The sequence below is a fragment of the Phoxinus phoxinus genome (genome assembly GCF_949152265.1).
Source record: "Phoxinus phoxinus genome assembly, chromosome: 15".
NCBI lineage: Eukaryota > Metazoa > Chordata > Actinopteri > Cypriniformes > Leuciscidae > Phoxinus > Phoxinus phoxinus.
In genome coordinates, this window is record NC_136890.1 from 28,056,206 (window position 1) to 28,068,602 (window position 12,397).

Genomic DNA, 12,397 nt, shown 5'->3' on the forward strand with positions numbered 1-12,397 from the left:
ATCAGAGCCGCTTTAACTAGTTTTTTTGTAAGTGATGCAAAGGTAATATAATACAAATGATAATGCTATAAATGTATATAATTTTTTTTCCAATTAAGATATATAAAAAGCTGCAGGATTTACGATGCTGATGACGCGCCATCACATTCTGTGATAAGGTCCAGGAATTGCTCGAGCGGCCTCCTGTTGCTATGGTTGCACTATCAGGCGAACACAACTTTTATTCGTTAGCGTTTGTTCGTTAAACCTATACTTGTATACTTAAGACCCCCAACCTTTTGTTTTGATTTCCTTTAGGGGGTTCGAGTCTTAATTCGGGGAGTCTGGTTTCGCCAACCTCCCCATAATTCGCACCCTCGTACTGTTCACTTCCCTTAGTATAGGCTACTCATTCATACAAACACTTCGACTGTCACATGTAGAGGTGGGGCTCCCTGTAACTCCATAGTGACGTGATGAGGCTGGTCTTGGTTAAACCTACCAATGAAACGGGCCTTCTTGACTCCACCGGGGCTGCGCGCAGCGAAAGGGTGCCGGATCATTGCAACGCAAAGCGGCACTCCGCCGCAGGTGAGGCGGGGATGCAGCATCGCTACTCGGGAGCCGTCCATCAGCAGCAGCACCACCACCAACAACACGCGGAGCACAGGGGTGGCCTTAGACAGACCGCACAGCCCTTGCCAAAACAGAGCCAAGAGAACCTGCCTAGCCCTTTCGGCCAAGAAGCACCAGTCAAAAGCCAAGGAAGCAACCTAAGTCTCACAGACTGTTCCAAACCCTCCCTAAGTCGGCAGCAGAGTGTTGGAGGGGCTGCCAAAACTGCGAATTGCCAACCAGATCATTGTTCGTGCAGCTGCGGATTGCAAGAGCATCAACATCTGTTGCAGCAACAGCAGCATCCAAGCCAGCGTCACAACCCTCCACCTTCCCTCCAGCTACAGGTTCAGCAGCAGCGGGTGCTGAGGAGTAGCCTGCCCAACTGCTGCGCTCGAGGATCCGGGGAGCTGAGAAGCCAGCAGCCGTCTCTGCTGCAGCACCGTGAAAACGACAGCCTGAGATCAGACGAGCAGCGGAATCCAGCTCATCACGCCCGTGCATGCACGCCTGATAGATGCCAGGGAGCCAGGAACTCCGTTTCTCCGCGGAGTAAAAGCAGCCCGCTGTCTTCTGACAGTCGCGTGTGCCTCGAGGAGAATAAACACAGACACGAAGGATATAAGGTAAACCTGCATATACCAACTCATTTTGTGTTGTTGTTGCGCACAGACCGCATGAAATACGCATCGTTTATGCGTGCACTCTGTGAAGTTTATGCTTAACAGGTGGCCAGTTTTATCAATGCACCCGATTACGCAGGCTTCAGCTCGACTCTGGGAGGTCATACTTGATATCGCTTCCCGTTTTTAACACCACAATTCGGCCGTATAGATGCAGAAGGCTCTTTTGTAGTTGCTAGGTGTTGGTATTCGTGCTAACCTCGAAAGCATGGAAAGACAGAAAAAGGCGGGGGTGCTTGCAACAGGCTGTCCATGATTCCCATGATGGCGTTTAATAGTAAGTAAACATTGTGAAGCATTCGTTTATTCTTATATCTGCATCAATCATATTTAGTCTATAGCCCTGAATATTTTTTAGCCTACCTCATTATGTGAGCCACTGCTTAGAATTATGCTTTAAATGCATCTATCTATCTATCTATCTATCTATCTATCTATCTATCTATCTATCTATCTATCTATCTATCTATCTATCTATCTATCTATCTATCTTTCTTTCTAGCCTTATATCAATGCCATCCGTTGCCTGAAAGGACCAGGGACAGAAAAGCAAGGCAGAAATGCAAATCAGTGTCATTCATTCCTTGTGGGAGAGCCGACCCTGTTTCTGCCTCGCTGTTCCATTTTCTGCCTGTGCAAGCCAAGGGAAAGCCCCCCTGAGTGGCACTAACATGTACTTCAGGCCTGTATTATTCATGATGGGTTAGACATCACTGCCAGAGCGAAGAGACATTAGTATTAGTTTAGTTCACAATGCACAGCAGATTGAGGTAAAAGCCATCACCGATCTCATCGCATGAAATCTCCCATAAGTCTTTCCCGTTGTTTGCGTCGGTCTGTTTCTTTCTCCGCTTGACTGGTTCTTGTGTTTGACTGCATTGTGCTTGTTCTAAAAAAAAAAGAAAGAAAAGTGATTGTTCAGCCTGTGCCATTTGATTAATTTGTAATTGTTTTAATGCACGGTTCAGAAAAGGCATTGGTAGGAATTAAAATAACCCTTGGAGCTTTCGCTGTTTGTACAAATCACTCTTTTAGGAAAACCATGCTGAATTCTCTCCACGGAGGGGTTGTAATTATAAATATTTACGCAGAGTTTACAGTCAGGCTTCTTCTTGAGTGGAAGCACTGGGATGTGCTGTGGATGTTGAGGGAATGACTGGTTCAGTATGAGCGAGCAGACAGAAGGGAGAATCTCTGGGTGTTGTTGCTCTGCAGCTGGTGTTCTGCTGCTTAATCAAGGGTAATTTGTGGAGAGTATAATTGGCTGAGCTCTCTTGTCTCTGTGTGTGTATTCGAACTGAAACTAGCCAAAGGCTCTCTCTGTAATACCTACAGTGTGTGTCTGTCTACTATGTCAAACTGTTTCAAGTCCTATTGCTGGGATAGTATAGATTATTTATAAAAGAATATGTTCTAATGGCATACTTGGGCATCGGTTTGAATTATTGATACTACCAGTTAAAACACTGCTATTTCGGAGTAATTCATCCATCCATTTTTAAATACCTGATCATTCTCCTGTTTTCTGTTGTCTAATGACAACAACAACAACAACAAACCATTGATTTGAAACAATGTTCTTGATTCTGCAGTTTTTGTTCTTGTTGTTTTCTAGCCCATGAGAGTCTCTGCAGTTATTTGTGTGATAGTGCACTAAATTTCAGTTGGGGAACAGAATGGAAGTGATGTTGTGAAGTCAGTTGCTTGAGGATGCAAATGCTTTCTTTTTAACCCTAAACTGTTTTGCAAGTGAAACATTATAAAAATCGATTTTTTACTACTTTCCATCAGTCCCGGGGTGGAGAATCGGGAGAATTCTATTCTATACACTATTCTTCTGGAATAGTGGAATATTTTTTGTTAACTTCTTCTGTGAATTATTATTTAACCTTTACATTATTTGTTGAACCATGGTATTAATACAAACTACACAATAGTAAGAGCTGAACTGTTGCTTCATTTATCCAATTTGGAAAAAAATAAATGTAATTTGGAATTCCGCCATGGAAAAAGTGGGCCGGTCTTGGGCCTGAATCTCCCGGGCTGAAAAGTGGCCCCACTCCGGCCCTGCTTTCCATGATAATGGAGTTGGCTGGAAAGCTTTCCCAGTATTCCTTGTTTCAATGGCATTGCTAGGTTTTTGCTATGTGGTCACCAAGTTGTTGCTAAGTACCTTTTAAATGTAAATCTAAATATATATTTTTTGCTCACAGATTTTATCACCCGCCATGCATGCGAAAGACATGTAGGCCTACATTACGTTAGAAATGTAATTAGGCAATAGGCATGATTTTATGGTGTCGTTCATAATCATATTCATATCTGTATCACTGTAGCAGGATGATTCGCACACACTCTTAAAAATAAAGGTTCTTTATTGGCATCTATGGTTCCATAAGGAACCTTTCCATTGCACAAAAGATTATAGTGGAAAAAGGTTATTTAGATGTTTAAAATGTTCTCAAACTAAAGGCCAATTCACACTGCACGACAGACGCTGACCAATGCGGACTATGGCCAGTTTACAGTCCGTCACTTCTCAGACATTCCATGACCCAACAAACAAGCAAAAACAAGAGCCGACTAACGACAACAGACACTGACAGGGGGAACACACTGATCTGACAAAACCAGGTTGCGTTTGTTGGTGCGGTGTGAATTGGCCTGAAGAAAAAAAAGGTTCTTGTAAGAAGTGTAAACTGAAAGGTTGGAAACAAAAATGGTTCTTTTATGGAATCACTGTGAAAACTCTTTGTGTCTCTTCCTTTTGGAAGGCCAATTCACACTGCAGCGATAGATGCAACCAACACGGACAACCACCAGATTACAGTACGACGTCTCTTCTCATACACTCCACGACCAGACAAGCGCAGATTTAACATGTTCAATCGGCGAAAAAGGCTCAGATGGATGCCAACAGACGCAGATGGGTAACATGCAGATCCAACAAAAACCTGACAAATTGTCTGTCGGCGTAGTGTGAATTGGCCTTAAAGGACAAGTTCGGTATTTTACACTTAAAGCCCTGTTTACAGATCGTATCTGATGAAATAGAACGGTTAAGATTAAAATTTGGACACATGCTGCTGTCGCGAGAATTTTAGGTTTGTTTAGCTTTTGTGGACCTATTTTGCCAAACGCGTCACACCCAGATTCTTCCGTTGAGAGCTTGAATAATAGACACTCCAGCGGCGGAGTAATACCGCACCTCACACAGCACATTCAATACAAGTCATGGAGTTGGACAAAAACTACGATAAAACCTGTTGGAATGCATCTTTTTCAGCAATTTTTTTTTGGAACCGTATCAGTGAACACCCCTGACCACTCGGTGAGTTTCACGTCTTTGTAAACGAAAGTTTAATGTGTTTTAGGAAGGAATCTTCCAGTGAACATAGACAACCATTGTGGGGGTGAGGGGGGAAAGCGATATAAACCTAAAATTCTCGCGACAGCAGCATGTGTCCAAAGTTTAATCTTAACCGTTCTATTTCATCAGATACGATCTGTAAACAGGGCTTTAAGTGTAAAATACCGAACTTGTCCTTTAAGAGTGCACTAAAGGTTTGGAATAATAATAACATCTAGTTAAAGGCACAGTATGTAAGTTTTGTCACTAGAGGTCGCAAAACAATATCAAAGGCGTAGCTTGATGAGGCTGTGAATGAGCGTGCCGTGGAATCATGGGAGTTGTAGTCTTCACCTCCACAGCTGATGGAAAGAAACCATTTTCTCAGACAGAAATCGTGTTTATGGACGAGCTAATGAAGCAAGGCGAGGCCGAGACCGTGGGACATTTTTTATTATTCTTGTATGCCGCGGTCGCTCCTTTCGGTTTTGTTGTTTATGCATATTTTACGATTAAAGTTACGATTAACATTCGCCTCCTTCCCTGAACTTGAACTTTTTTACAGTTAAGTTCGATAACTTACATGCACATTATTTTATTTCATACTAATGAAATAGCCTTCTCAATTACTACTCAGACAGGTCACCTTTGACAAATTAAAATTGTGTGGTAACGGAGCGCTGTTTTACTTGGTCAGAAAAATAATATAAAAAATACGAGTGTGTTGAAAGTTATATTGCAATGTTTCTCTGTGCGTTCGCTTGGTGACTGGTATGACACGCGTTGCACACTGCAGTAACCTCTTTCTGATTATGTTAGTCACTTGACTAAATAGTGTTGTTTTTGAGGCATTGATTATACAAACATGTTACTCGCGGTAAAAAAAAAAAAAAGACTAAGCGAGCTATATAACATTGATTCATTTTCTGTCGATAAAGGTATCCAAACAGTTGCTTACCTGTCTAATGAAACGCATAATATGTTAAAGCATCTTTGGTGTTTCCATGGTTTCTATGGATGTAAAACCGGAAATAAAGGGTAATGTGGATATGACATCATTGACAGGTGACGCAATGCCAATGACACAGTGTGTATGATTTCATTTCACAGCATTTAAACATTGTTAGAAATATTTGGGATATGTAAGTAGTACACAAGTCAACAAAATATATGACATAGTTTTTGAATATTTCAATCCAAATATCTTGCATATTGTGCCTTTAATAATAATAATAGTGAATTTAATTTCTCTATTTTTCCTATTACATCTCTGGATAGCTGCTAGTGAAGAAGTGTTTGGGACGGTGTGTTCTTGTGATGCCATCAGCATCTAGCAGCTCTAGTGTGATTAAGTCACATGGTCTTTACGGTTCATTTGCTTGACTCAAAAAGTTCCTTGGTTCCCATGAGCAAAGATGGCAGATTTCTTGTGAAGTGAGCCAGACAACTGGCATTGAGATGCTAACTGATAGCTTTCTCCAGGTACCATGATTCAATCTACATAAAAATCACAATTGCTGAAACAAATCACATGCAAATGTTTTTCTTATTTTGTCTCCTACATCGCACGGGCCCTGAGGTGCACATTTCTGCAACACGAGACGTGGGAAGATGTCTGTTTGTAAAGATCACATTTTGATAGTGGTGAGCAGTTAGAAAAGATTCTTGAATAGTGGGATCTGTAATCAGCTCTCAGGTCTGCTGCAGACATTTCATTACAGAAAAGAGACCTGAGGAACAGAGAGTCTGATGCCACATCTGAATGAGTGCAAATTCAATGTCAAAATAGATTTGCTAAATTGGATTTGTACGGACCAAAGCTTGCAGAGAGGGGAATGAAGGAGCAGGGGAGGGTGAAGTCTAAGGGCCCTTCAGTTTTGTCACGCACAGAAGAGAATATTGGTTAATATGGAAAATCTGTGAAATTGGGAGGCTGAGACAATGAAAACGCCATTGCAATGTGATGAACGCTTAGCCTGTTGCATCAACATTTTAGTAGCCTAAATGGAGATGGTGCAGATGTTGTTTTTTTGTGACGGATATGTGATCAGTTTTGTAGACGTATCCCAAATCAGCATAAAATTGTACCCGGGGTGTGCAGCTGTGTGTTATTATTGACTCTTCCAAGGTCATGCGAGGAATTTCTAGCTTTGTGTGTCATGTCGTTACAGCAGCTGTGCTGTCATTTGTGTGGGAATTTACATCGTGATGCATCCCATTGGAAAGAAAAATCACAAATGAGATCTCTGCAATATCCCAATTGTTTCTCCTGACAGCAATGTGATTAAATGGAGAGCAAATGGAGACTTTTGCTTAAAAAATGCAGGAATCAATGTGCCTCCTCTGAGCTTCAGAAGAGATCAATGTCACTAACTGCGCTGAGATTTAAGTCTGCAATGAAGTCAGGGATTTCTCTATGTATGGTATTTATATTTTTTTTTAAATGTGAATAGAACAGCTCATTTGGACATTGGATTAGAAAATGTAGCATGTATAAAATACGCAGTATAGCCTACAGTACTTTTATTTAGCAAGAATGCATGCAATCTGGTCACACTTTAGGGTCCATTTCTCACTACGACTAGCCTTGCCTCAACAAACTCCTGGTATGTTTGTTAAGTTTAGGTATGGGGCAGGATTACGGGATGTAGAATATTATGGTCATTCAAAATAAGGCATTAATATGTGCTTTATAAGTACTAATAAACTGCCAATATCCTAGTATCACTGTTTCCCACAAAACTTTGAAGCAGCACAACTGTTTTTACCTTTGATAATAATGAATGTTAAAATGTTTCTTGAGCAGCAAATCAGCCTATTAGAATGATTTCTGAAGGATCATGTGACACTGAAGACTGGAGTAATGATGCTGAAAATTCAGCTTTACCATCACAGGAATAAATGACATTTGTTTTTCATCAAATAAATGCCGTGGTGAGCACAAGTGTCTTCTTTCAAAGAAAAATCTTACTGACCCCAAACCATTGAACAGTATATAAATTGCATTCGCTTTCTAGCTTTTTATACTCGTACTGTACGTCAGCAAAAGTCTCAAGGATCCGAGACAAAGTTTATATTTAATTTAACCATAACTAAGATCCTCTGAGTATTAAAACTGCTCTGATATTGTATTATTGTAAACCTCAGGATAATGTTAATATTCAACTTTATCTTTCCGGGACAGATTTTAGTTTATTGTACCTTTTAACATTTATAGGAAGAAAGACTAATAGGCTAACACAATTGACTGCTGGCTCTCTGTGGACCTTGATAGAAAAAAAAGCGCTCATTTGGCAACTGGCAGACCATGTTGGCCTTGGAAAGAGTGGAAGTTTTGACAGAAGCTTTGCTATGTGTTGCAATTGATCCCTGGAGCCTTTTCATCAGAGAGACAGTCACTGTTGTTGGAAATCAGTTCTGGGTCTGTTTTATTATGTCTATTACTCCTCCATTGTATTTTAAGTACTAGGCTATATGTTCACATAAGCAGCGCAAGGACAAAATAGGCTATATTTTTCTCTGTAGCCTACAGTATTTCAGAGACATCTGTTGAAGGAGAAGGTGTGCGTGTGTGTGTGTGTGCGTGTGTGTGCGTGTGCGTGCGTGCGTGCGTGTGTGCGTGCGTGTGTCCCTACAGTAAGTGTCCTTTCTGTCCTTAGTTTCATACTTCTGCAAGCTTGTTTTCATCACACTCTCATTAAAAATCCGTAATACTGTAATTTGTACTCCTTGACATTGCATGATAAAGTTATGATTTTAATTGTATAAAAACTATTAGCCTACAATTCTGTAACTATTTCCTATTACAATGATGATTTGGTTTAGGGGTTGGGTTTTGTTACATTTTAGGTTTAGATTGTATGCTATCTTTATGGTTTTTGTAGGTCGTACACTGCAAAAACAATATTGTAGAATTAAATTTCACTCAGAAATGGCTAGTACATTGATACAAAGAAACAGCAAGTGTAACATTGAATTTTGATTGAATTTGAATTATGACTGGTCCTAACTTAGTTACATTAAAAAAAAGGTCAGTTACATAAAACGTTATATTGGTCTAATTTGAACTGAAAAAGTAAGACTGATTACCTCTTATCTAACTGCTGGTTGGTTAACATAGTGGCTAAGTTTAAGCAAGACTGTACTTTTGGAGAACTTCACACACTTTTTTTTTTAAACAAACATAAAAAGTGAGACAAACAAAAAGCTGTACAGAATAAATATTCTCTGTTGCCATTTGAGCAGAAAGCCTTGTGAAAGACTCTATAAGAACTGTCTCGCATGAGGGGCCTTGATGGAAATTTACTTTTGGGGGTCGTCCTAAATGCTTGCTTTTCTAGTCCTGAATCGTAGGCTATTATTTCAATTTAAAGTTCAGCTTATCATCAGTAGTAGCAGTGCTAATTCCTGCATAGATATAGACAGCCTAGTTCAGTAACATGGATAAACAGAATTGTTCAAGTAAACAGCGAAACTGTCAGTTATGCTGAGGAGGATGGAGGATCAAGCACTGGTGGTGATCTTTAAGAAGGTTCAGGTAAACCAGCAAAACCAGGTTTGTGACAGGAACGGGTTTCCAGGTGGTGCCACAACTAGCTTTGGTTAACTATGCCTTATCAGCCGTGATAATTGTGTATCTAGATATGTATATGTTTTTTAGGATTTAAAAAAAAAATAAGCTGCATTACTCTCATTTGTAATATATTGGTGTCTCTATTCGGTTCGAATGTGGGTCTACATTGTGAGCTGCCTATCAGAAAATGACATTACAGAAGTAGGTCTCTGCAAATGAGTTGGCATTGTGTCAGCCCAGCAGCAGTAGCTAGATAACAGAAACTGATGCTTATTGCCACGAAATTTAGAACAGTTGAATAAAAATTCAATTCAGAAATAATTTAATAATGTGAGATTATTGTGAACAAGCTTTTTTTGTATGATCTTCATAGGCATTATCGCAAGTATTTTGCCTAATTTATTGGTCTAATATAATTAACTTCTGAACAATTTAAAGGGGTGGTTGTGTATGATTTCACTTTTCTAACTTTAGTTAGTGTGTAATGTTGCTGTTTGAGCATAAACAACATCTGAAAAATTACAATGTTCAAAGCAAAGGGAGATATTTGCTTTTAAAGAAATAGTTTTTTAAGGACTACAACAAACGGCTGGTAGGAACTACATGACATTCCTCACGGGTTAGTGACATCACCAACCCTAAAATTTACATAAACCCCGCCCCCGGGAACACGCAGTCCATGTTGAGAAGAGGAAGAGTTGATGTAGTCAAGCACATTTGTGAGTCTGATCAAACTTTAGCATCCATCTTTTCACATGCAATAGAAAGTCACTCTGTGTGCATCTCACAACAGTTCCTATATGAGCGATTTATAGATTACCATGACAGAATATGCTAATTGAAGATATTAACTCAACATCAGCAACATAAATGCATCAACTAACCATTCAGAGACGTCCTGTTGCATTCTACATGTTGTCACTTCTTCTTGAGTCTCTCCATCATTGTCTGACTCCGTTTAAACATAAAAGAGTTATGCAAAACAGTTTCTGTAATTTTAGTGTGTGTTAGCAGCTCCGATTACCTCAGGCAGACACACACTAAAATTACAGAAACTGTTCTGAAATTACTGCCATTTCTAACACACACACACACACACACACACACACACACACACACACACACACACACACACACACACACGAGCTATTGAAACCCCGCCCTCTGTTTCAGGAGCAGCAGCTAATTTGCATTTAGGGACAGACACAAAACGGTGCGTTTTTGCTAACACTCAAAAAGTGACACCTTTAACATGCTATATAAAAATATCTGTGGGGTATTTTGAGCTAAAACTTCACACACACACTCTGGGGACATCAGAGATTTATTTTACATCTTGTGAAAATGGCATTTTACCACCCCTTTAAAAAACTATTTGCATGGTCCCATTTTTTTCCATGATCCCGTGCTTTTAATGTTACAGCTTTAGATAGGTTTTTACTATTATTATTATTATTATTATTATTGACAGCATTTCACAATTTTTCCCTGAGGAGCACTGATAATGTTGATTTTTCTTGTACCAAACTAGTAAGCTAAACCTGGTCTGTTTTCGGGCTGCACAAAATGTCGGTTTAGCATCGATATTGCGATGTGCGCATTTGCGATAGTCACACGCAGAATGTGCGATGTGAATATAGGGATCGTAGTTGATCCGTGATGCGTACGGTCCATCTGCTTGCCCGGATTGAAACGCATGTTATACGCAGATTAATTGCAAAGTTTAACCATCATAGAGTGAAAGTTTATCATTTGCATCTGTTTTTAAGTCCTGTCAGTTTGAACATCAAGCGTAAGAAGACTGGAATGTGAACACAGAATTCAGTTCCCTGTCTCTTATTTTTGAGCTTGAATGGACAAGCAAAATGAAGTCAAAATGCCCGTCTCAGCAAGTATCCACGTAAGCACGGTCGGTTATGTGTTGTAAACAATTGAGAAAGAAAACGGATGCATATCATTATATTGGATCTGTGCATTCTGTCTTAAAGTGACAGCAGCCTAATATACCCTCAGCTGTTTGTCACCAATGTTAATATAATAGAGCTATTCAAATCATCTTGTGAAATTGTTTTCATATCGCAATATATATTGCAGGAAATCAAAATATCACAATGTCAATTTTTCTCAATATCGTGCAGCCCTGGTCTGCTGACGTTGAATACCAAAACACCAAACTATTTTCTTGACAAATTTTAAACTCTTAAAGGCACACTATGCAAGATTAGTACCTTAAAGGGGTGGTTCGGGATTTTGGACATCGGACCTCATTTTCAAGTTAGCCTGTTTGTTATTCATCAGTGGAGACAGTTTTCAAAAAATTTCATCCAGTCCTTCCAGTTGCATAGATCGCCGATGCTAGGCTAGCGCGAATCAACGGTATAAGCTAGCCTGCCATTAAAAACAGTTTTACCCACTCCACAGTACACCAAAAGCAAATACATTATAACGCCAGACTGTCGATGTAAATTTCTATTGAGAGAATAATGTTAGAAATCAAAGTAACTTACCGGTACTCTTACATCTCAATGATCGCATTACATTTACAGGAACTAGTTTCTCAGCAGCGGCGGAATTTTACTTTGCTCCGGTTAGTAGTACTGCGCCGAAAAGTAAACACAGAACAGAAGCGCGCACTACAGACGGGACGTCTAGCTAGCTAGTAGTAGCCATGAACAACGAAATTGAAAAACATTTGATTGTAAACTAAGGAATTGGCAAAATGGTGATTCGTTGTGCATTTCGAAATTGTAAAAATAAACCAAATAGATGGTCATGCAAAAAGTTTCCACAAATTTCCATTGAGAGATCCAGAAAGGAACCAACTGTGGCTTCTTTCTGCTGGCTTGGACAACGAGACACCGGCAGAGACTATTAAAGTTGCGAATTTGTAGTGATTATTTTAGACCACACGACTTTGAAAACCCCCATAATCGAAACGTTCATAAGTCACTGACAAGGAATGCAGTTCCAGCCGTCTTTCCATATGCACCAACAGCAGATGAACAGGTAATAACTTTTGTTAGGCTACTATAGCTATCTATGAAGCTAGTCCCTTTCATAACTGATAGAATGACAATGACAACGTTAGTGGAGATAACGTTACAGTTCAATTTCTGTCCTTTTAGCATCCATCTCGATTAGTTCTTCGTCTGTGTATTCCGGCTCATACATGTACGGTTCGTTGAATAAAATACATTC

General features: G+C 39.8%; 1 protein-coding gene across 1 annotated transcript in view; it reads left to right on the plus strand.

The window, feature by feature from the left end:
• Nucleotides 1-396: 396 nt before the first annotated feature.
• The window catches only part of kcnn1b (potassium intermediate/small conductance calcium-activated channel, subfamily N, member 1b), a 38,972-nt gene continuing 26,971 nt past the window's right edge, over nt 397-12,397 (plus strand). Inside the window, exon 1 of the mRNA XM_079638618.1 lies at nt 397-1,220. Coding sequence (XP_079494744.1) covers nt 456-1,220 — 765 coding nt within the window. The 5' untranslated portion in view covers nt 397-455. The remainder of the gene's footprint in view (nt 1,221-12,397) is intronic.